The 23,542-nt window shown below is 40.8% G+C and overlaps 1 protein-coding gene across 2 annotated transcripts in view; it reads right to left on the bottom strand.

The window, feature by feature from the left end:
* Window positions 1-23,542, bottom strand: part of ARSB (arylsulfatase B) — a 192,699-nt gene that overhangs the window by 50,902 nt on the left and 118,255 nt on the right. For both annotated transcript variants that reach the window (XM_007976256.3, XM_007976237.3), the window contains exon 6: window positions 10,201-10,271. In XM_007976256.3, coding sequence (XP_007974447.2) covers window positions 10,201-10,271 — 71 coding nt within the window. The remainder of the gene's footprint in view (window positions 1-10,200; window positions 10,272-23,542) is intronic.

The following is a 23,542-nucleotide window of genomic DNA, read 5'->3' as shown; positions in this document are numbered from 1 at the left end:
AGGATGAAATCCCATCTCCTTAGTGGGACATACTGTCCTTGTTTAGCTTTCCCACCTCTTTCATGCCTCCCCTTTGTCCCCCAGATAGGCTCACACACCTTTTGCTCACAGCCTTTTCTATTTCCTGTGATGGTCTTTTCCACCTAGGAACTCTTTGAGGTTCAGCGCAGGTGAAAGAGGGCCTGAGTGGTTTAGCTCTCCTTCACTCTCATAGCAACTATCAGACTCTGTGGAAATGATCTGACAATTAAGTACAGCTTGTAATGTCTCTACCACCATAGCTTTCAACTGTTATTTGATTTTCTTTTAACTTTTTGTATGTTCTAGTTCTCTCCAACTAGGTTATAAGCGACTTGTTGTATTTTTCATAAAGTCTAGGGCAACAGAGCAGGTATTTGTGGTAGCAGAATAATGGCCCTCTAAAGATGTCCCTGTCCCAATCCTCAGGACCTGTGAATATGTTAGGTTACATGGCAAAGGGGCATTCAGGTTGCAGATGGAATTAAGATGGCTAATCAGCTGACTTTCAAATAGGGAGGTGATTCTAGATTATTTATCCAAGTGGGCCCAATGTTATCACAAGAGTCCAGAAAAGTTGAAGAGGGAGGCAAAACAGGTCAGAGAAGATGAGATGATGGAAGCCAGGTTCAAAGAATGTGCCAGAAAAGGACTCAACCTTCCATTGCTGGCTTTGAAGATGGAGGAAGGAGGCCATGGGCCAAGGAATGTAGGCAGCCTCTAGAAGCAGAAAAAGGCAAGGAAATGGGTTATCCCCTGCAGCCTTTGGAAGGGACTGCAGCCCTGCCAGTCGGTACCCTGGATTTAGTCCAGTGAGACCTGTGTCAGACTTCTGACCTATAGAACTGAAAATATCCAAAAAATACGAAAATAGAGTGATGGTTAAGTATCAGTTGTTTTAAGCCATTGAGTTCACGGTAATTTGTTTGATCAGTGATAGAAAACTAATAGTGTTAAATATTCTTTTCCTTCATTCACATTAAAATCAAGAAAGATAAAACCAAAGTTGTTGAAGTAATGGACAAATTTAAAGATATCCTTTTTGAGAACACCTTGCCTAATCACTCCCAAATGCTGTCACTTCTTCATTTGTCCTTACTGCTTATATTATATCACTTATCATTTGTTCTACTTTATTTTACAACTGTGTTAATATCCTTTCCTGGGCATATGTTTCCTTCTGATTCAAAAGACTCTTTAGAAGCAGGGGCCATGTACTCATTCCCTAGGTATTTGCTGCCAGAGGTAACAGACTTCAGTCTATAAATGTCTGATTACTAACATCTTACATTATGGGTTACTAAACAGGCCATTTAGTCTGTTTTCAACAACTTCCCAGAAATGTTTTGAAAAGTTTTATTTCAGCCTTATACACAAGCACCCTAAAACCCCTAAAAAAAAATTCTGACAAGATCAATAAATATTAACAAAGTAGATTTACTTTGTAAATTTTAATTCCATTGGATATATTCCATAAAATTTTGTGAGGTTTTATGTTTTTACAGAATTTTATGGAAGACTCTTTCAAGAAAGGTGGATATATTTATCCTTACAGATGGTAAGACTGGGGAACTGAGGTAGGAGGATGACTGGTCCAGATTGGGAGAGGCAAAAAAGTGTCTGGACACCCTCAAATCTTTGCCAGACCTGGGGAGGTTCCAGGGTGGAAGATGGAAGGGGCAGAGCCACTGGACCTGAGAGGGACTGTTTGGAAGTTAGACTGCTTTTGTGTTGACATTCAAAATCAGCATAGAACCTTTAATCAACTATAATTAACAGGCTACACTTGGAAGCTATGGCTAAAATTTCTAGGCTGTACCAGAATTAAAGAAAAGTAAGTAAATAAATAAATGGTCAGTTGGAAATGAGACAGTTTGGCATAAAAGTGACCCTGGGGAAAAAATATAAAAGCTGATGTGCAAATGGAGTTATGGGTCACTAACCACGTTAACCACGTGGTGCTGTAGAGAAGGGCTCTGGTGAGGCAGCTGGCCCTTGGTCAAAGGGCCTAACTCCAGATGCGGGGCCAGGTCAAGCCCTTCAGGTCAGCTTCTGTGATCTGGCTCAGAGAAGCCCTAGAAAACGTTGCTTACCCTGATTTCTCCAAACATAAGATTGGGGCAGTGGGATTTGCCATTTCTGCGTAGCCTAGGCCAGTGGTGAGAGTTAATTAGTGTTTTTAAAGTGCTGTGGATTTGATTTGGTTTATGTATTTTCTCGGGATGAAAGCCAGGATGCCAGCACCAAGTGTTAACAGTGAAGGTTTCATGGGTGCTCCTTGAGATGTGCCGTGTGAAGTGGGGTGGAGGGGATACGAGGCTTGTGGGATCGCCTTTGGCATCAAAAAGGCCACATTTCCAAACAGACTTTAGTGCTCCCCAAAGCAGAGGGGCAGACTGGAAGCCTTTGAAAATTAAAAAGGAGAAAGCTATCTGTGTTTTGGCTCCGTGATTGAGGGCATGTAGCAACCCACACCAAGGAAAATTTGACGAGCTGCTAAAGACAAATATTGGCAGCTAGAGACGACACAAAATTCTAACTGCTCTGACCTAGTACAGGCAGGCACGGAAGCAGCAACTCCCACTCTGTAAGAACCCCGCAGATTTCAGATATTCCAGGCTCGCCGGAACCCTCCTTGGAGCTGGTTTTCACAAATAAAGCTTTATGGCTTTATTCCTGATTAAGGAAGTCATATGTGCTCATAATTCAAAACTAAAATTGGAGAAATACATAAAGGGAAAAGTGCAACTTTCCCACCCTGCCCCAATCCTAGCAGCCAGAATGTAATTGTTGTTCACTGTGGTTTGGACATATTTACAGGAGATATTGTTATAATCGTTCCCAACTTATAGGTGATGAAACAGATGGCTGGAAGAACTCACCCACAGGCTCACAGGAAATAAGTCAGAGCTGGTACTGAATAAAACCCAGGGCTTTCTGGCACCCCCAAACTCTACCTGTTTTACTAGGTGACACTGCCCACCCCACACTCGGCTCCCTCATCCCCCCCAGCACCCTCCAGTGGAGTGACTACAAGTCACTGGCAGGGCTTCCATGACTAGCTCTACAAGCAGAAGCTACCACCATCTGCAGAGTCGGATTACATGTGAATCCAGCAAGGCTAATGTCACTACTCGACCCATTTGTCCAGCCTCCTTTAAATGAATCATGTCCCATCAACATGCTATTATATAGGTGAGATGATTGTAACTCAGATCTGCGTGCCCTTCTCCCACAAGACAAGTGTAGGACACAAAGCGATGAGACCTGCGAAATCAGGAGGACATGATGTGCACGCTGGGTCTGAACAGCCCTGAGTTCCAGCTCTGATATTTAACAGCATGCATGACCTGGTGCCTCAGTTTCTTCACCTGGATTATAAAGAGTGCACAAACTGCCAACGGGCTCTTAGCCTCTGGCATTCTATGTAATGTTGAGCAATCTGCAGCAGGATGAGCCCCATGCATTCCCCCTAACTCTTTTAATTCTGCTTAATATCTAATTTCAGGCTGAAAGAAAGATGCCTCTGTGTCACTACTTCTCCAATATGCCCAAAAAGAAATAAAAATGCCTTGAAAATGATATATGAAATTATTATTGTTCTCACTAGATTGATTCTAATCAAATCAGCTAATGATAAATTATTCATTTATTAGCACGTATTCTTTCAATATGTATTTATCTTTTATACATAAGATACGGAGAGAACTATACACATGAAGTCTTGCTCTCCTTATAGCTCCGGATGGGGAAAACACGTGAATATAAATACTGCACTATAAGGCAGCAAGAGCTCACTGTCCTGGGAAGCTCCAGAGAAACTCAAGGGATTCAAGTTCAAAAGAATCAGACAGGGCTTCATGCAGGAGTAGGAATGTGCACTGAACTTTACAGAAGGGGTGGGGCAACAAGGGAGATAAACAGGACTGAAGGAGGGCATTGCAATGGTGCTGAATGGTGGACGTTGTAGGACAGCTTGCTGGTGGACAGCTGGGAGCCACCGACAGCCTTCCAGCAGGGTGGGGAGAGGCTGTGTCCATGCCCTCTTCCAGACTCTTCCAGACTGGGTTTTCGCCAGACCTTTAGGTTTGGCTTTAGCCTAACTGATCTCGAGTATTTATAACAGTACCTCATGCATCCCAGGCCATCATCATTTATTTATTTACAGAATAAATAATCTTGGAAATGGTAACATAATACTGGAAAATGGCTTTGAATGTCACTCTGAGGAGGAAACAGGGAGCAGCTCCAGGCATTCCAACCTGGATGACTCTTGGATCTCAAGCATGGATTTGGCAATTGCACCACAGAAAATGTGTGTGTAAGAGAGGAGAGGGTGGGAAGAAGGCTGTTCTTTCACCCTATAATCATGAGCAGAAATAACATCTCATTAGAAACTTTAAAGAGAAGAGGGCCTTTAAATGAAGTAGTAACAAAGCTGTACGGAATCACTTTGAAGAGCTGGCCTTTGGTGGTGTGGAAAATGCTAACATCTGTCACTGCCCTTCATCTATAATCAAGCTTCTCCCAGCAGAATCTCTGTGTCTCCTGTGTGTGCGTACGTGTTAAATACATACACCTGTGTTACATGATTGGATGTGTCAGTGTTCTGGCCATCACAGAATGCCACGTCTGACTTCCAGAGTGAGTCGTGGTCTCAGATGGGGCAGGACCATTACTGAAGAACAGCCAAGATCAAGCCCGGCACCTGCAGGATAGGTGTATATGTTTTTCCTCAGGCAAAATAATGCACTGGAAGCCGTTCTCCTTGTGGTCTGTGTCATGCTTGCTGGGACCTTGCGGGAGTGTGGAATTTGGGGCTGGAGCTCCCCTTGGAACCACGGAGAGCTGAATTCAGACCTGTAGGACCTCACGCCTACCCTGGGATTATGGCTGTTCCCCACCACTTCAGAGGTTCCAGGCTTTCTCATGAATCAGCTTCAGTGGTGCTATTCCCCAGGCTCTCTCACGGGTTTCTTACACGGACCACCTTGTGCTGCTGCACAAAGATGGATCAGCCTACTACAAAGAAATATTTTAACGACATGAGGGAATAAATAATTCTCAGGAATTTTCTCAGAAGGGAACAAAGGAAAAGAGAAGGGTACTATCTGAACAGAGACCAAAGCACTTCCAAGGTTACTTCAGAACAAGACCTTCAAAAATGAATAAAAAGTCTCCTCAAAGCACACAGGAAAGCAATTACATCCCACACGTCTGACACTGGTCATGAAGCTGGAAGGCAGGGGAGGGAGGAAGGGGACAAAAGTGGAGCCAGGGTTGGGGCACTGAGATAACCAGTGACTGATGAAACATTTGGAGGGAACATCCCAGAAAACAGGAGCAGAACCGAACTCAGAACAGCAAGAAGAGGCAGAGCCCCAGACTCAGAGGGAAGTCAGGCCGAGCCAGGCCAGAGGCAAAGGCTTTATAAATCTCTGTTTGTCTACTGAGGAGGTCTGGAGAAAGGGATGAAGATGGGCAGGTGTAAACCTTTCGGCTATTCTGAGTAATGCTGAGTAATGCTGCTACAAACGTGAGTGTACAAATACCTGTTTAAGCCCCTGCTTTTAATTCTTTCAGGTATATACCCAGAAGTGGGATTGCTGGATCCTATGATAATTCTATTTTTAATATTTTGAGTAATCACACAATGTTATTGTCCATAGAGGCTACGCTATTTTGCTTTCTCATTGACAGTGAACAAGGGTTCCAACTTCTCTACATCCTCAACACTTCTTATTTTCCCCTCCTTCCCTCCCTCCCTCCCTCCCTCCCTCCCTTCCTTCCTTCCTTTTTCCACTATCTCTCCTTTTCTTTCTTTCTTTTACGTTTTAAACTGTAGTCATCCTCATCCTAATGGTGTAATTTATGTATGCATTCTTGAGACTTTATGCTTTACTGCAGAATGGTGAATCTCCTGCTCTGCAAGAGATTTGGTGACCCCTGGTGTGTGTGCATGTTTCTCTGTGAATGTGTACGTGTATCAATATTTTGTGCCAATCTTTGAGTATTTTTACTGTTAGTATCCAAGCCACAACCTACCATGGGTATGTGACCGTGAAAAAAGTTCGGACTCCACCAGCAGGATGGGCCTCTGGGCACCCCATAATTTGACTAGGGGAATGGGATGTGTGTTGGCAGGGGACAGGGGAGGTGTAGCTGCTGAAATCCAAGAAGCCAGCTTCTGGGGGCATGTGGTGCTAGGCAGAAGGCAGAAATCTCCTGGGAAGTGCCTAATGCCTATTCGTATGATTCAGAATCAGAGGAGACATTGGTCAACAAACCCCAGGATGACCCACTAAGGGAAAGAGGAGATAGAAAAGCAGATTGATACGGTGATGTTTTAGAACAGAGATCAGAAAGGTGGCCAGGATGTAGTAATAAGAAACTCATAAAATAATTCAAATTCCTCTAGTGCATATAATGTTTCTAGCATTTTCACTTGTGTTCATCTATTTGTGACCATGCCTTTGGCAACATCACTGCTTATCAATGGACACACTACTTCTGGCAGGCAGAAAAAGGAGAGAAGCAGAGTAAGCAGATTTGCTCCTTTGAGGTCCCATTCATGTAGAGACCCACAGCACACTGAAGCCAGAGGGACCTTGCAGATCATTTAATTCCTTCTTTACTCCACAGGTGAGGAAACTGACGAAGTGGCTTTAGGGAAGGTGGAGGTGGAACACTACCTTCTTCTCCCGCAGAAAGCACCAATGATCTGAGAAGAGCTGGAGTGAGAAACCACAGAAATGCTTCTGTGATAACACTGACTCCATTCTTAATCCTTAGTTTACACCTGAGATTGGCTGCTTTCTGATTTTACTCCACAAAAGCCTCTGTGCTCTATGAATATGATATCCAGACTTAGCTGTCCTCTAAGTACATGTTTTTTTAATAGCTGGATTTAATTTTTCCTCTTAAATAAATTGCATAGAAAAGGAAATGGGCTTGTATCATCATCCTAAAAAGGACCAGGCACCCAAAGATAGCTCTTCTTTTTTCTGCTTCTGCCTCTCAGTAGAGTGAAGTGAATATAAAAAGTGGGCAGAAAAGGCCCATGGGATTGCCATGTGTGAGGAGGTGGGTGGCACCTTGCTACCTGCAGGCGCAGATAGCAAAGAACACCCTGTGTGTATGAAGCAACAGTGAAGTGGTTCTACGTCCTTGCAAGAGCCGACGATGTCCTTCGTTATCTGCAGGAGTCAGAGCAGGAGTCCCAAGCTGGCGAGGAAGCCAACATGAAGACCTGGGTGGGCTCCAGAGAGGGGAGAAAGAGCAGCAGAAGACCAAAGAGGATCCCTAAATTTGGGGCCACAGTACTGGGTCTTATAAGTCCTCCACATAATATGTAGGAAACTGAGTCCAAGAGAAGTAAATGTCCTTACAGTCTATGGGTGGCAAGATTAAGAAAATTTTCTATTCTAATTTCCACACTCTTACCAACTTTTACGCTGCAGAAACCTTTTGCCTGTGCTGTTATTTTGCTAGGGCCCTTTAGGTAAGACAGGAGAAAGCACAGCAAGTTGCACCAAGAACCCTGGAGCACGCAGTGCTGTGGTGATAGTGTATTCGTCCGTCCTTGCATTGTTATGAAGAACTGCCTGAGACTGGGTATAAAGAAAAGCGGTTTAATTGGTTCAGGGTTCCATAGACTGTACAGGAATCATGGCTGCGGAGGCCTCAGGAACTTATAATCATGGCAGAAGGAGAAGGGGAGGCAGGCACGTCCTACATGGCTGGAGCAGGAGGAAGAGTGTGAAGTGGGAGGTGCTACACACTTTCAAACAACTAGATCTCATGAGAACTCACTCAATATCACCAGAACAGCAAGGGGGAAATCCACGCCCATGATCCAGTCACCTCCCGCCGGGCCCCTCCTCCAGCATTGGGGATTACAATTCGAAATGAGATTTGGGTGGGACACAAATCCCAACCATATCACATAGGAGTATAGTTCCCAAGCTCCTACTTCAAATGCCAAACGAAAATACAGCTTGGTGAGTGAGGGGTCTTAAGGTTTTTCATTTGTAGGTGGAATTTAACAGGTGAAGACATTTACAACCATTATAATGTGCGTGGCATATTCCACATATCCCCTAGACCTAGGTTATACTGGGCTTTGCAGTGCATTAAATTACTCAGAAAGTTTTAAAGCCATTCCTGCCTCCCTAGTATTCTCTTCCAGCCACCCTTAGAGATTTTGATATGACTGAAACGTATCTCTTAGGTGTACTGGGGTAGAGAAAAGTTTAGGAGCCATTGATGTAGCCTCACAGTAACTAGTCACAGCTTTGTGATCAGCTCAGCTGATCAACTTACTTTCTAGCACCTTCTAGAAGAGGTTTTTAGGCCAATAGAAATATAATGCAGGTCACATGTAAGTTAATTAAAATTAAATTTTCTATTAGCCACATTAAGAAAGGAAGAGGAGACAAGTAAAACATTAACAATATATTTAAATCAATATATCCAAAGTATTATCCTTTCACCAAATAATAAATCTATAATATTGTATGCATATAATACATAGGTGTACTAAGTCTTCAAAATCTGATGTGCATATTCTACTCACAGCACATCTCAATCCACAGTTAGCCATATTTTAAGTACCCAACAGCCACATGTGGCCTGTGGCTACCATACTGGACAGCACAAATCTAGACTGTTCTTACAGTCCTTAGGGCTCAAACCTTCCCCTTGCCTCTCTCACTGACATGGATTTACTCCAAAAGAAATAGAAATTTCTCCATGACATAGCTATTCTCGTCTGTCTCAGGGCCCTTTCCTGTCCAGGTCTTAATGTGTCCGCTTGGTCTTTATTGCATCTCAACTCTCCAATTGTCTACTGAGTCATCAAGCAATCATTACTGAGTGCCTAGCAAGCGCCCAGTATTTGTGTTAACTGATGAGGATAAAAAAATACAAGAGACGCTGACTTCCAGGAGCTCTCAGTTTGGAAATGCAGGCACAAACACGAACACGTGAGGGATGGTATATGGGGACGCACGCACACAGGGAAGAATGACTGCTTCTGGGGCTCTGGAAAGCATTCACAGAGGGGGCATGGGGCCGGGTTTTTAAGGGATGAGAGAGACTGTAGAGAGGTAGGGAAAACGTGGTTCAGGCATAGGGAAAAGCATATTCATGACAGTATGATGACCTGCATGCCTGGAGATGACAAGTGTCTAGGAGATGAGAACATGACAAGGAGTGCCTGGAGTGAGGCTGGCCGGGCAAGTGGGACCTGAGTGCCCGGTGACACATTTAGAACGACTGTGGGGTAATTCTCTGAGCAGGAATCTCTAAGCAAGAATATTTTGTGGCGAGCTATAATACAGTTTGGAAAAAACAAAGAAGTAAGGAGAGCCTGAACTAAGGGGGCAGCAGTATGTCCAGAAAGGGGCGGATGGGAGCCCCCCATATGAATAAGGGAATAGAAGGGCACTGTTTGCAAGATGAGCATTATGATGAAAGCTGGGCAAAGGGTCTAATTGCTAAGGCTTTCTATGCCCAAACTCACTATGCCGAGGGCATTAGGGCCACTCGCGTGGTATTTATACAGGCCTATTACAGTCCATTGTGATCCGGAAGCACTACATGCATGCCTGCCTGTCCTGAAGGAAATGGTAGGGCTCTTTACAGGTTAATTTAGGCGGGAGGCAGGATCAAGCGGAATCACTTCAAGGACTGCGAGGAAAGTCACACCTGTGACACCCAGCAGGTGTTGGGCAGTACCTGACCGTCCCAATCAGATAATGTGGTTGCTCACACTACGCTGGAACCCAACTGTGGTTTATTGGACTGTGAGTTTTCTGGCAGGCGGCTCTGGAGCTCTCAGGTAAGAACAGGGCAGCAACGTGACATCTACAGTGAGAAGGAGCCTCAGAGATGCCATGAGTTCTTTTGTAAATGGGGAAGGCTGGAGCAGGAAGAGTTCAATGGCTTCAAGGCTAGTAAGTGGCAGAGCAAGAATAGAATTCACCTTTCTTGTTTCACAAGCTGGCGTTCCTTTCACAGCACACTGCCCTCTGAGATGAGTGGAAGGTGTGTCCTGAAGAACTGTTTAGCTTTCTAGCAACTCAGGAAAAAAGAGAAAGCTAGGCTAGAGACACACTAGGTAATCAAACCACCTTGGTGGGCCAATGAGATTTAATATGGTAGCAATGCACTGGTACTCACACGGCGAAGAGTCCACGAAGTTCGGGTCGATATTATGCAGCAGCTCCATTCTGGGGGATGGGCTTCCTTCACTGGAAAACAATTTTTAAGGGAATGTTAATTTCCTCTCTCTAATGGGCACGAGTTATTTTAACACTTCCCTTCCTTGTACTTATAGGAAATAACAAACCTGCCAGTTAACAACTCTGTCATGAATTTGGAGGTCTCCACAATCACGGCTGGTGCATCTTCAAGTAGTCATCATTTGTCTATGTGTCAAGCATATGATGATATTTTAAAAAAATGATTCTGGGACCCTTTGAAATAAATATTGTGGCCTTATTTAAACATGACCATTTTTTATACCAGAGAAATGAGAACTCAAGTTACCTTATATAGACTTCAGACTGAACACTTACAAGTAAATGAAGAAACTGCATCTGCCAAAGTGGTGGCACCAATATTACAGGTGCAACATGCCTCTTAAAGAGTAACCTACATCAGAAAAATTAGTGTCCTCCACGTCCAAATTTGCAACATGGATCTTAGATTTAATATAAATACATGAGAAATACCTAGATCTCTTTAAGGCTTTCAAAAAATGTGTACACACAAATACAATCACCACCTACATTTGTGCAGAAAAGTGACTTGGAGATCGCTTAGTTCAACCCCCTCTTCTTACAAATGATGAAGGTACATAGTAAGTTATTGGTAGAATATTGGGTTGTGTGACTCTCAAAGCAGTGTTCTTAAAAAATTGAGAGCACAAACATCACCAGATGTATGTAGGGAGCACATTAAGCACCCAGGTCATTTTGCTAGTATAGACTCAGCCTTACGGAAGTAGCTAAAAACAATGTAAATCATTGAGGGCGTATTGAGGACTCCCGATCCAATACAGTTCAGCTAAGTACTAAAGGTTGCAAAGTACTGTTAACACCACAGGATTCATACATAATCTAAATAATCAATAAGGCTCTTGACGTAACCAAGACATGGTTTCAGGTGTCCCAATGTCCACACCCCAAACTCACAGCTAGCTGTTTATAGCAGTAGTTTGGGATTTCAATACCCAATACAATTTCAAAAAATCTGGGTTATGATTCACAACTTTGTATTTGCCAAGTAAGGAAATATAAAAACAAATCTTAATTAATTAATTTAAAACAAAACAAAATAACAAACTTCAACTACCATCACCATTATGTTATAAAATAAAGTTAACAGCAAAAAAGGTAGGAAAGACACGATCTCAGACTAAATGACAGCTCCTTAAACTGAGCATATTTAACTTTAGTATTCTATAAGATGTCATTGTCCCTCTCTACTCCCTAAAACACAGTGATCAAAGAGAGTGGAAGGGAGATACTCAGGGGTGCCCACGGTCCTGGGACAGCAGCAGCAGCACTGCAGGGGTAGGGGTGAGGCATATTTCCCAGGACCTTTCTTTTCTCATTTTCTTTTGGAGGCACTTCACTGCCTGAATATCCTGGAGACTATCAACCAGTCCAAAATGCCAGGAACTAGGGTTTGATCCCAGAAGCTCTGAATGGAAGTAGCAATGATATGTAAAGAAAATGGTAAATATGAGAAAATCTAAATAGAATGATGATGATGTCTAATTTGTGGACTTAAAACCAAGCAAGTAAGCCAGGTACAATGGCTCATGCCTATAATCCCAGCACTTTGGGAGGCTGAGATGGGAGGATCCCTTGAGGCCAGCCAGGAGTTTGAGACAAGCTTGGGCAACATACTGAGACCCGGTCTGTACTACCACTACTACTACCAATAATAATTTGAGCATGGTGGTGCATGCCTGTAGTCCCAGCAACTCAGGAGGCTAGGCGAGAGGATCCCTTGAGCCCAGGAGTTCAAGGCTCTAGTGAGCTATGATCACACCACTACACTGCAGCCTGGATGACAAAGTGAGACTCTGTCGTAAAACAAACAAACAAATAAAACCAAGCAAACAGAGTTAAAATCCTGGAAAATAATAGCAAGCAAGGAAAGGAAATCAGAATGAAAGCATTTTAAAGTCTTTATATTGTTTGGAAGTGGGGTAAAGCTACTGATTAAATTTAGATTTAGCTAAGTAAAACTTTTGCGTTAAAATTTTAGGGCAACTATTAAAAATAAAGGCTTTTTCTGGACTATAGGGTGAAAACTCAAAAATTTCAGGGCCAATATATTAATATATAACTACTCATCTTTAAAAGTAGAGTTCACTGTAATACCCCCAAACATTAGGCACAGTTAAATAAAAATATTTTCCTAATAACTTTAGAGACAGTTTATATACATATTCTTCATTCATGTCATTTTTTCATTATTCAGAAGAGTCACAGGTATTTTAAAATAAGAAAATTTAATAAGATGAGATGATTTTTTGAAACCACAGGTTGTATATAATCCTAGTTGACTGTTAGGGAAAATCTTCATAGGCAGAATCATTGTGATGCAAATAGGAGCCAAGCCCTCCAACTATCTTAAGTATGTTGTGTTTCTACTTTTCAAATGCGCGCATCAAAATATTTTGATAAGGATGTGGTTAGAGATATGGGCCAAGAAAACACAATATGTGACGAGTGACTGAAACAATGACCAAACACCATTAGGGACTTCCTGAGGGGGAGATAGAGAGGGACTGTGGGTTTCCGTTAATAGTTAACACGTTCTTAACACAGATTCAATTAAGTAATTATACCCCCCCCACCCCACCACACACACACCCATCAACTCAAGAAGGTACTAGTTTCTACTGCATGGTTAATTTCAGTGCAGACAAGGGTACAATGTACTGATACTGCAACCAAGAAGGTGGGTTCAAGTCACCTGGAGAAGACAATCTGGGGGCATGGGACAGAAATGGAGCTTGTGGGAAGGAGGGGAAGGCGTGGGTGAGGAATTGAGAAATCTCAAAGCTAACTCTGCAAGCCTCATAATTTTGCCTACAAGATATTTTAGAGTCATAATTTTGAAAAGACCAATAAATGGCAGAGACAATGGTCATCACAGAGACGTGGCCAATTGTTGGGGAGGAGAATCCTCAGGGCTGAATGCCACATACAGGAAGAGCATGCCCCAGACACTGCGCAGGGTCCACTGTCTACTGAGGAGTTAAAATTTCCCCAGACCGAAGAAGCTGGACATGGGTACACAGCTTCGGAAGAAATGTTCACCACCACATTAATAAACTTTCTCTTTATAAATTCAGACAGGAAAGTTCAATAAATACCCACGTTTTCAGCATAATTTAAAAACCCTCTTAAGAACCCATAGATTCTTGGCCACTTAAATTTGAGTAGTCTCCAATAATCATATGAAAGATCCTCCTCTTGCATTTAGAAGGAAAATGCCTGGTGTGTGGTGGGTTTTTTGTTTTTTGTTTTCCTTTTTTTTTTTTTGGTGGGGGGCAAAGGTTTTCCATTGTTGTCTCACTCCCATCCCTTCCTCACTCCTCTGGACATTTTTAACATCAATAATCTTCCCTTTCTTATGCATGTTCCTCTATCCTTCTGTTAAAAACAAAATAAGAAAATTTTATTAACCATCTTATTTGCCATTAAGTATCCTGTTTTTTACAGTTCTCATTCTCAAACTTTGCTGCACATTAGAATCACCTGGCAAGCTTTTAAACCCCAGATGCACAGGCTGCATCTCGTACCCGTAAGATCACTGTGGAACCCAGGCGTCGGTACTTTTGGACTCTTCAGGTGATTCCAATGTGCAGCCAAGCGTGGGAACCGCTGCTCCTAAGCAATGCTTCCCAAACTTTAAGGTACATATGAATCATCTGGGGAGCCTGTTAAACTGTGGATCCTGATGTACTTGAACTGAATGGGGCCCAACAATCTGTATTTCTAACAGTTTCCCAGGTGATAGTGATGCTGCTGGTCTCAGGACCACACTTGTAGTGTCATGGTTTGAGGAAGCCTCCCAGAGTCCTTCCACATGGGATCTCAACTCTTTTGGAGTCTCTTAAATTAAAAACTTATTTGGATTAGGGCTGATTCAAACATAATGATTCTCAACCTTGGCTGCACAATGCAATCACCTGGAGAACTCTTAAAAAATATTGATGCATAGGTTCAATCCCAGGAGATTGAGTTCATTGGTCTGAGTTTCAGCCTCGGCATAAAGATTTATAAAAGTACCCAAACTTAGCTTTATTGAAGTATAATTTTAAAACCATACAACCACCCATTTAAAATGCACAGCTAAATGTTTTTGGTATATTCACATGGTTGCACAATCATCAACAGTCTAATTTTAGAACATTTTTATCCTCCCAAAAGAAATACCATACCCATTAGCAGTCATTCTTCATTTTCTACTCCACTCCCCTCCCGAGCCCTAGCCAATCATTAATCTGTCTCTGCAGATTTGCCTATTCTGGACATTTCATATAACTGGAACCATACAATACGTGGCCTTTTGTGACTGGTTTCTTTCACTTAGCGTAATGTTTTCAAAGTCATCGATGTGGTAGCATGCATCAAATACTTCATTCCTTTATATGGTTGAATAATATCCCATTGTTTGAAGATATCACATTTTCTTTACCTATTTAGTTGGTTAATATTTGGACTGTTTTCAATATTTGGCTATTATGAATAATCCTACTATGAACATTCATGTACAAGTTTTTGTGTGGGCATTTGTTTTCCTATCTCTTGGGTCTATAACTAGGAGTGGAATTGCTGGGTCATATGGTAACTCTGTAACATTTTGAGGACTTGCCAATTTTCCAAAGCAGCTGCACCATTTCACTCTCACCAGGAATAATAAGTGTTTCAATTTCTCCACATCTTTGACAACACTTATTCATGTGTCTTTTTTAATGTAGCCATTCTAGTTGGTGTAAAGTGATATCTCATTGTGATTTGATTTGCATTTTCCTAATAATTAATGATGTTGAGCATCTTTTCATGTATGTATTTGCCATTTATATATCTTCTTTGGAGAAATGTCTATTCAGATCATTTGCTCATATTTTATTTGTCTTTCTATGGTTGAGTGGCATGAATTCTTTATATATTCTATTTGCAAGTCCCTTATCAGATACATGATTTGTTAATAGTTTCTCCTATTCTGTGGGTTGACTTTTCCCTTCCTTGAGAATATCATTTTGAGAATAAAAGTTTGCATTATGATGTAGTTAAACTTATATATTTTCTCTTGTGTTGCTTTTATCTAAGAAACTACTGTCTCACCCAAGCTCACAAAGCTTTACTCCTGAGTTTTGTTCTAAGAGTTTTATAGTTTTAGTTTTTACATGTAGGTCTACGATCTATTTTAAGTCAAGTTTTGTGTATGCTGTGAGGTAGAGATCCAACTTCATTTTCTTTTTCTTTGCTTTTATTATGCTTAATTGACACATAAATATACATATTTATGGGCTACAGTATATTTCAAAATATGTGTACAATGTGTAATGATAAGTCTGTAATTAGCATAACCATCACCTCAAATATTTATCATTTCTCTGTGTTGAGAACATTCAAAATTCACTCTTGAAGCTATTCAAAAATACATAATAAATTGTTGTTAATTGTAGTCACCCTATAGTGCTATAGAGCACTAGAACTTATTCCTCCTATTTAACTGTACTTTTATATCCATTAACTAAGCTTTGGCTATTCTCCTCTCCCCTACCCTTCCCATCCCCCAGGAAAAACACTACTCTACCCTCTACTTCTATGAGATCAACGTTTTTTAGCTTCCATGTATGAGAACATGTGGTATTTATCTTTCTGTGCCTGGCTTATTTCACTTAACATAATGACTTTCAGTTTCACCCATGTTACTGTGAATGATAGGATTTCATTTTGTTTTATGGCTAAAGAGTATTCCATTGTGTATATATACCATATTTTCTTCATTCACCCGCTGATAGACCCTTAAGTTGATTCTATATCTTGGGTATTGTGAATAGTACTGCAATAAATATGGAAGTGCACATATCTCCTTGATATACTGATTTCATTTCCTTTGCATATATACCCAGTAGTGGGACTGCTGGATTATATGGTAGTTCTATTTTTAGTTTTTTGAGGAGCCTTCATATTGTCTTCCACAATGGCTAGATTAATTTGCAGTCTCACTAATGGTGGATAAGAGTTCCCCTTTCTCTACAACCTTGCCAGGATCTGTTATTTTTTAACTTTTTGATAATGGTCATTCTAACCGGGTTGAGATGATATCTCATTGTGGTTTTAAATTTGCATTCTCTCATGATTAGTGATGTGGAGCATTTTTAAAAATAAATCTACTAGCCATTTGTATTTCTTATTTTGAGAGGTGTCTATTCAGCTCATTTACCCATTTTTAAACTGGATTATTTGGGGGGGTTTTCTGTTGAATTGTTTCAGTTCCTTATATATTCTGGATATTAATCCTTTGTTGAATGAAGAGTTAGCAAATATTTTCTCCCATTATGCAGGCTGTCTTTTCGCTCTGTTGATTGTTTCCTTTGTGCTGTGCAGAAGATTTTAGTTTGATATAATCCCATTTGTCTCTTTTTGCTTTTGTTGCCTGTGCCTTTGAGGTCTTCTCCATAAAAATCTTTGCCCAGACCAATGTTCTGAAGCATTTCTCCGATGTTTTCTTTCAGGAGTTTCATAGCTTCAGGTCTCATATTTAAGTCATTAACCCATTTTGAGTTGACTTTTATATATGGTGAGAGACAGGGGTTTGGTTTCATTTTTATGCATATGGATATCCAATTTTCCAAGCACCATTTATTGAAAAGACTCTCTCTTCCTCAATAAATGTTCTTAGTGCCTTTGTCGAGAATCAGTAGGCTATAAATACACAAATTTATTTGTAGGTTCTCTATTTTGTTCCATTGGTATATGAATCTGTTTTTACACAAGTAACATGTTGTATTGGTTACTATAGCTTTGTAATATGTTTTGAAACCTGGCAGTGTGATGCCCCCAACTTTGTTCTTTTCACTCAGGATTGCTTTGGCTATAGGGTCTTTCGTGGGTCCATACAATTTTGAGGATTTTTAAATTTCTGTTGAGAATGTTATTGGTATTTAGATAGGGATTGCACTGACTCTGTAGATTGCTTTTGGTAGTAAGATCATTTTCACAATATGTATTCTTCAAATCTGTGAATACGAGGTATCTTTTCATTTTTTGTGTGTTCTCTTCTGCTAGTTTGTTGCTGGCATATAGAAATGCTACTGATTTCCATATGTTGAGTCTGTATCCTGCAACTTTACTGAATTTGTTTATCAGTTGTAAGAGATTTTTGGTAGAGCTTTTAGGGTTTTCTATATATACGATGATATCATCTGCAAACAGGGACAATTTGACATCCTCCTTTCCAATTTGGAGGCCCTTTATTTCTTTCTATTGTCTTATTGCTCTGGCTAGGACTTCCATTACAATGTTGAACAAAAGTGGTGAAAGTGAGCATCGTTGTCTTGTTTCAGATGTTAGGGGAAAGGCTGGCAACTTTTTCCCATTCAGTGTGATGTTTGCTATGGGCTTATGATATATGGCCTTTATTGTGCTGCGGTATGGTCCTTCTGTACCTAATTAGTTGAGTGTTTTGATTATGAAGGGATGTTGAATTGTATCAAATCCCTTTTATGTATCTATTGAGATGATCATATGGTTTTTGTACTTCACTCTGTTGATGTGATGTATCATGTTTATGGATTTGTATATGTTGAACCATTCTTGCAACTTTGGGATAAATTCCACTTGATCATGGTGAATGGTCTTTTAAATTTATTTTTATTTATTTTTAGTTTTTGAGATGGGGTCTCATTTTGTTGCCCAGACTGGAGTACAGTGGCTTGATCATGGCTCATTGCAGCCTCAATCTCCCAGACTCAAGCGATCCTCCCATCTCAGCCTCCCTAGTACCTGGGCTATAGAAGCACGCAACCATGCCTGGCTAATTTTTAAATTTTTTGCAGAGATGGGATCTCCCTGTGTTGCCCAGGCTGGTCTTGAACTCCTGGGTTCAAGTAATCCTCCTGCCTTGGCCTCCCAAAGCACTAGGATTACAGGCATGAACCACCACACTCGACTGTGAACAATCTTTTTAATGTGTTGCTGGATTCAGTTTGCTAGCATTTTGTTGAGGCTTTGTGCATCTATGTTCATTGGGGATACTGGCCTAAAGTGTTCTTTTCTTGTTGCATCCCTGTCTGGTTTTGGTATCAGCATAATGCTGGTCTTGTGGAATAAGTTTAGAAGAATTACCTCCTCTTCAATTTTCTGGAAGAGTTTGAGAAGAATTGTTATTAGTTCTTTAAATGTTTTGTAGAATTCTGCAATGAAGTAATCAGGTCCTGGGATTTTCTTTGATGGGAGACGTTTTATTACAAGATTCAATCTCATGACTTATCATTGGTCTATTGAAGTTTTCTGTTTCTTCTTGGTTCAATGTTGGTAGGTTGTATGTATACATGAATTTATCCATTTCCACTAGATTTTCTAATTTGTTGGCATATAGTTGTTCATAATAGTCTCTCATGGTCACTTGTATTTCTAGGGTATCAGTTGCAACGTCTCCTTTTTTGTTTGTGATTTTATTTGGATCGTTTACATTCTTGATTCGTCTAGCTAATTATTTGTCAGTTTTGTTACTTGTTCCAAAAAACAACTTTTCATTTCATTGATCTTTTGTATTTTTTTTAGTGTGAATTTTGTTTATTTCTGCTTTCATCATAGTTTCTTTCCTTCTACTAATTTTGGATTTGGCTTGTTCTTGCTTTTCTAGTTCCTTGAGATGTATTGCTAGGCTGCTTATTGGAAATCTTTCTAGTTTTTGGACGTAGGTATCTATTGCTATACATTTTCCTTTTAACACTGCTTTTGCTGTATCCCATAGGGTTTTGATATGCTGTATTTCTATTTTCATTTGTTTTAAGACCTTTAAAATTTTCCTTCTTAATTTCTTTATTGACCCATTGACCATTCAGGAACATGTTTAATTTCCATTTCCATGTGTTTGTACAGTTTCAAAAGTTCCTCTTGTTATTGGTTTCATTGTGGTCAGGAAAGATATTTGAGATCACTGCAGTTTGGTGGCTTTCTGTAGTAACAAGGTTTTAGTATTTTCTCTTTCTCCTTTATGCATCTGCTCTACCAGTGAGTTTTACACTTGTGTGTGTTTTCATGAGAATGATTATCATCTTTTCTCTTCCAGATATAGGACTCACTTGAGTGTTTTTTGTAAAGCTAGTCTAGTGGTGATGAATTCCTTCAGTTTTTGTTTGTCTGGGAGACTTTCTTTCTCCCTCATTTCTGAAGGGCAGATTTTCTGGGCATCACATTCTTAGCTGACCATTTTTTTCCTTTGGTACTTTGAATACGTCATCCACTTCCCTCCCGGCTTGTCAGGTTTCTGCAGAGAAATACGCTGTACCCTAGAATGACAGAACACAGTTGTTATTTGGGCCCTGGAAGACAAGGAGCAGCACAGCAATGACTCCACTCCCCAGAGAGACGGGTGTCTCAGCAGCTCAGACTTCAGGAGGCTAGTACAGCCCCAGGAAGGAAGGACACTAGAGTTGTTTGGCCTGCAGGATGGGGTGTCTCAGCTCAGCCACTGCTCTGTTTCCCTGGGACAAAGGACACCATGTCAGCGTAGCCCTGGGATTTACAGCTATTCAGCTCAGCCAGGGCACAAATTCCCCAGAGAATAATGTCATTTCAGCTTGAGTCCAGGAGGTATGACTGTTCTGAGTGGACCAGGCACCATTTCCCTAGGATGCAGCATGCCGCTTTGACTTAGGCACTGGAGGGGCATGTTTTCTCTGAGCAGTCAAAGTACTGTTTTCCCAGGAATCAGGACACTGCTTCAGCTCTGGCCTGAGAAGGAAAGGGTGGTGGGAGGTGCAGCAGCTCCACCTCTGCTTGGCCCCACAGGGAAGCACAAAACAGTTGCTCGACTTGGGGATGTCAGGCCATTGGGCTGGGGCAGTTCATCAGTGGCTTAGCCTCAGGGATGAAAGACAGCCATGCATACTTGCCCCCAGAGCAAGGCACACCCAGCCATAGTTCCAAGTACAAGATGGCATAGCACGGTAGCTATGTGGGCCACAGGGTGTGGGTCATAGTGTCGGCTCCTTCTCTGGGGGGAGCACAGACATGTGGACTTCAGGCAGCTCCCTCAGCTAGGCTTAGTGCGTGTGAGGACTGCAGGGGACCCCTGTGCTCAGGTCTATAGGTATCCACGGTGTTGATGGGGCTGCTGGGATCCTTTTGTTTACCTCCTTGCAGTAGGGAGACATTCCTCCTAGTTCATTCCCAGTTGCTTCCAGTTGGTGTTAGGGTAATGGAGGCCTGGCATTTCTTCCCATTCTCCGTGTGGCCATCCCAAGTTTCTGTGCTCACCAGGGTATCTGTTACTTCTCTTCTGCACTGCTGTGCTCCTCCTCAGTTATTTTCGTTAAAATGAAGTTGTTTATTCATTGTTCTGTCTGTCTTTTTGAGGGAGAAGAAGAGCACTAGGGTCTTCTAGTCCACCATCTTGCTGATGTCATGCTTCTTCAACTTCATTCTTCTGCATGTGGATAGCCAGTTATCCCAGCACCGTTTTTGAAAGGACTATTTTTTTCCCAATGAAACTATCTTGGCACCCTCGTCAAAAATGCAATCTGATTTTAACACACATCTAAGATTAAGAATCACTGCTCTCTGGCCTTGTTATAGAGGTCACCATATGTGATTACATGTTCCAAATTATTGATTTTTTTCTATAGAGCAAAAGATGGGTGTCTAGCTTTTAGGACGTTTAGGTAAGAAGTCCGTATATGATAATGGCTTCCCCTTGAAAAAAAGTCCCAGTTTCCCAGAAAGTATCTTAAGAAATCTGTTGATAACTTCCTATAATCAATATCTTAATATATGCCATATAGGAATATTAGTACCTTTAACACAAAGCTTTATCACAATGACACAATTTCTTCCACAAAGGTGTGTATACCAAAGTGGTTTGGAGAAAAAGTATATGTTGTATGTTCATAACACAGTTTCAGCAATATCAACTCTTGGGATCGCTTGTGATCTTGCAGAATAAATAGTGGCCCTATCAGAACCATAAAATGTTTGTGAGGTTGATTATTGCTATACTATCATCATGTGTTAGCTTCTATCTTCTATATGTCTCTCTCTCCACACACACATACATACACACACACACACACACACACACACGTATTCATTTTTAGGTAATGCTACAAATACTATAGTATTCCAGGATTCTTCTGTACATCATACAGTTCCAAAGTTTCATTTCCATACAATCATCAGAAAATGAACTTTTCTCCTGACCAATTTCTGAAGACATCACTCTCTCGTAAGAAGTATAGCATTGTCTTTGGGAGCAAAGCCTTTCAGGGTGTGCATCCCAACGCCAGCAATTACTGGCTATATAAACTTGGGTGTTGTTTTCCTCATTAGCAGAATCTAGATAGAAGTACCTATCTTATAGAGTTGTTATGAGAATTGCATGAGGCAACAAAACCCCTTTTACCGTAAAGCATAGATCCGGATTCTGCAGACATGGAAATAATATAACCACAAAGACTATGACCTGGGACACAGACACAAGAATAATATGAACTTAAAACGAAACATTAATATTCCTACCTATTCTTCTCGCTGGCAAGGGCTCCCTTTATGAAACACACTGGGGTAGATATAACTTTAATTTCTAAGACACTTTATGATGTTCTCTCTAATGCGAGAGTCTATTTTTAGAAAAATATCAGTGTCGATATAGTCAAGTCACACAGTCTACTCATTATAGAGTGTATATTAAAAATATATATATTGCAATCTGTTATCTAGGTATTTTCCTTATTTTTTGGTTTTGGCAGATGGTATCGTTTAGCTGCATGAGCAACACTGTCTTTATTAGACTGTTGATTTTATTTGTGACTTAAAAATCTCTAAATAATGACTGATGGTGTTAATGACAAATGGTTTTACAATAATCACACAAGTTTATGAAATGTCCTGGTTTTAGGTGAACCAAGGTAATGGGTGTTTTTATGACAGCAAATACTTGGGCTCCAGGCTGATAGGGACAAAGCAGAGCTCTCTAATTAGCTTCTTTCAGGTAGGCACCCATGGGATGGTTCAAGGATTGCCACCGTACAATGTTTACCCCCATCCCAGCACATATTAATGGCTATGGCAGTAAGTAGACAAAGACCTATGTAAAGAAAATAACAGAACTATCTTGTTTACCATTTGTCACTTAGTGATGAAGACCTACCTCTAAACCGGTGAAGCTGGCATATTTTACCCATGTCTATAACAACCATACTAGTTATTTTGGGGTTTCGTTCGTTTTGGCCAGGCTAGTTTGGATAACAGTAGCTTGTACTGATAGAACATTTTTTTATGTGCAACACACCATCTGAAATGCTTTACATGTATCATTTCATTCAACCCTCAGCACTGTGAGGTAGAGATAAGCTCGGCATGGCACGGTTAAGTCACTTACACAATCATGTGGTTGAGCAGGTAATAGGGCTGGGTTTGACACTCAGGCAGACTGACCCTCAAATCCCTTCTGTGACCACTATGCTAAATCCTCCGCGCAGTGAAATGTACACATGGCCTCCGTGTCTCCTTGAATGTATAGTGTTACCATTCATTTGGTTTATTTTTAAGGCTCCATAAACAAATATCTCTATTAACTGCAAATGCTTCTATTAATAAAAGTTCATCATTTTTCTTCACCCTCTTCTCTTGAAAACTTATAAAGTCATATATCATTGTCTCTGATGATATTTTCACTATTCTGTTTAAATTTATCCCACATTTCACATTTTCTGGAGTATTTTTACTTACAAAAACAGGGCAAGGAGACAGCCACTGACCAGTGACCAGTTTCCAATATGCTATAAATATTTTCTAAAAGTCTACAGTTTCAGACACTGAGATCACAGCACTGTCCATTTATAAATAGTTTCCAGTTTTTGATTTTCATTTTCCTACTAGTTGAAGGGTGGGGCAACAAAACATTTCCCATAAATAAATGAAATGCTATTACATTCCATACTTCTTTTACCACTAACTGCTGACCATCTGTCATAAAAGACACACCCTGAAAGGCAGTATCAAATTTTTAGAAATAGCAATGACAATACTTTCTGAAAAGAAATTTTGAAGAAAAAAAAAAAAAAACACCCCAGTTACTAATGAAAACACTGACCAAGACATCCACAGGGTAATGTCCAACCTGTTAACCCTTTGTAAGCACCATCATCATTGTCATCATCTTCACTCCCAGCTACTGAGTTCTTACAATGTTCCAGGCATGGTACTAAATGTTTCAAACACACTCATTAAATCCTCACATAGGTGTCTACAGGATA

Source organism: Chlorocebus sabaeus, chromosome 4, assembly GCF_047675955.1.
Source record: "Chlorocebus sabaeus isolate Y175 chromosome 4, mChlSab1.0.hap1, whole genome shotgun sequence".
In the NCBI taxonomy this organism is placed as follows: domain Eukaryota; kingdom Metazoa; phylum Chordata; class Mammalia; order Primates; family Cercopithecidae; genus Chlorocebus; species Chlorocebus sabaeus.
The sequence above is the reverse complement of the archived record's forward strand: the minus strand, read 5'-3'. Positions and strand labels throughout refer to the sequence as shown.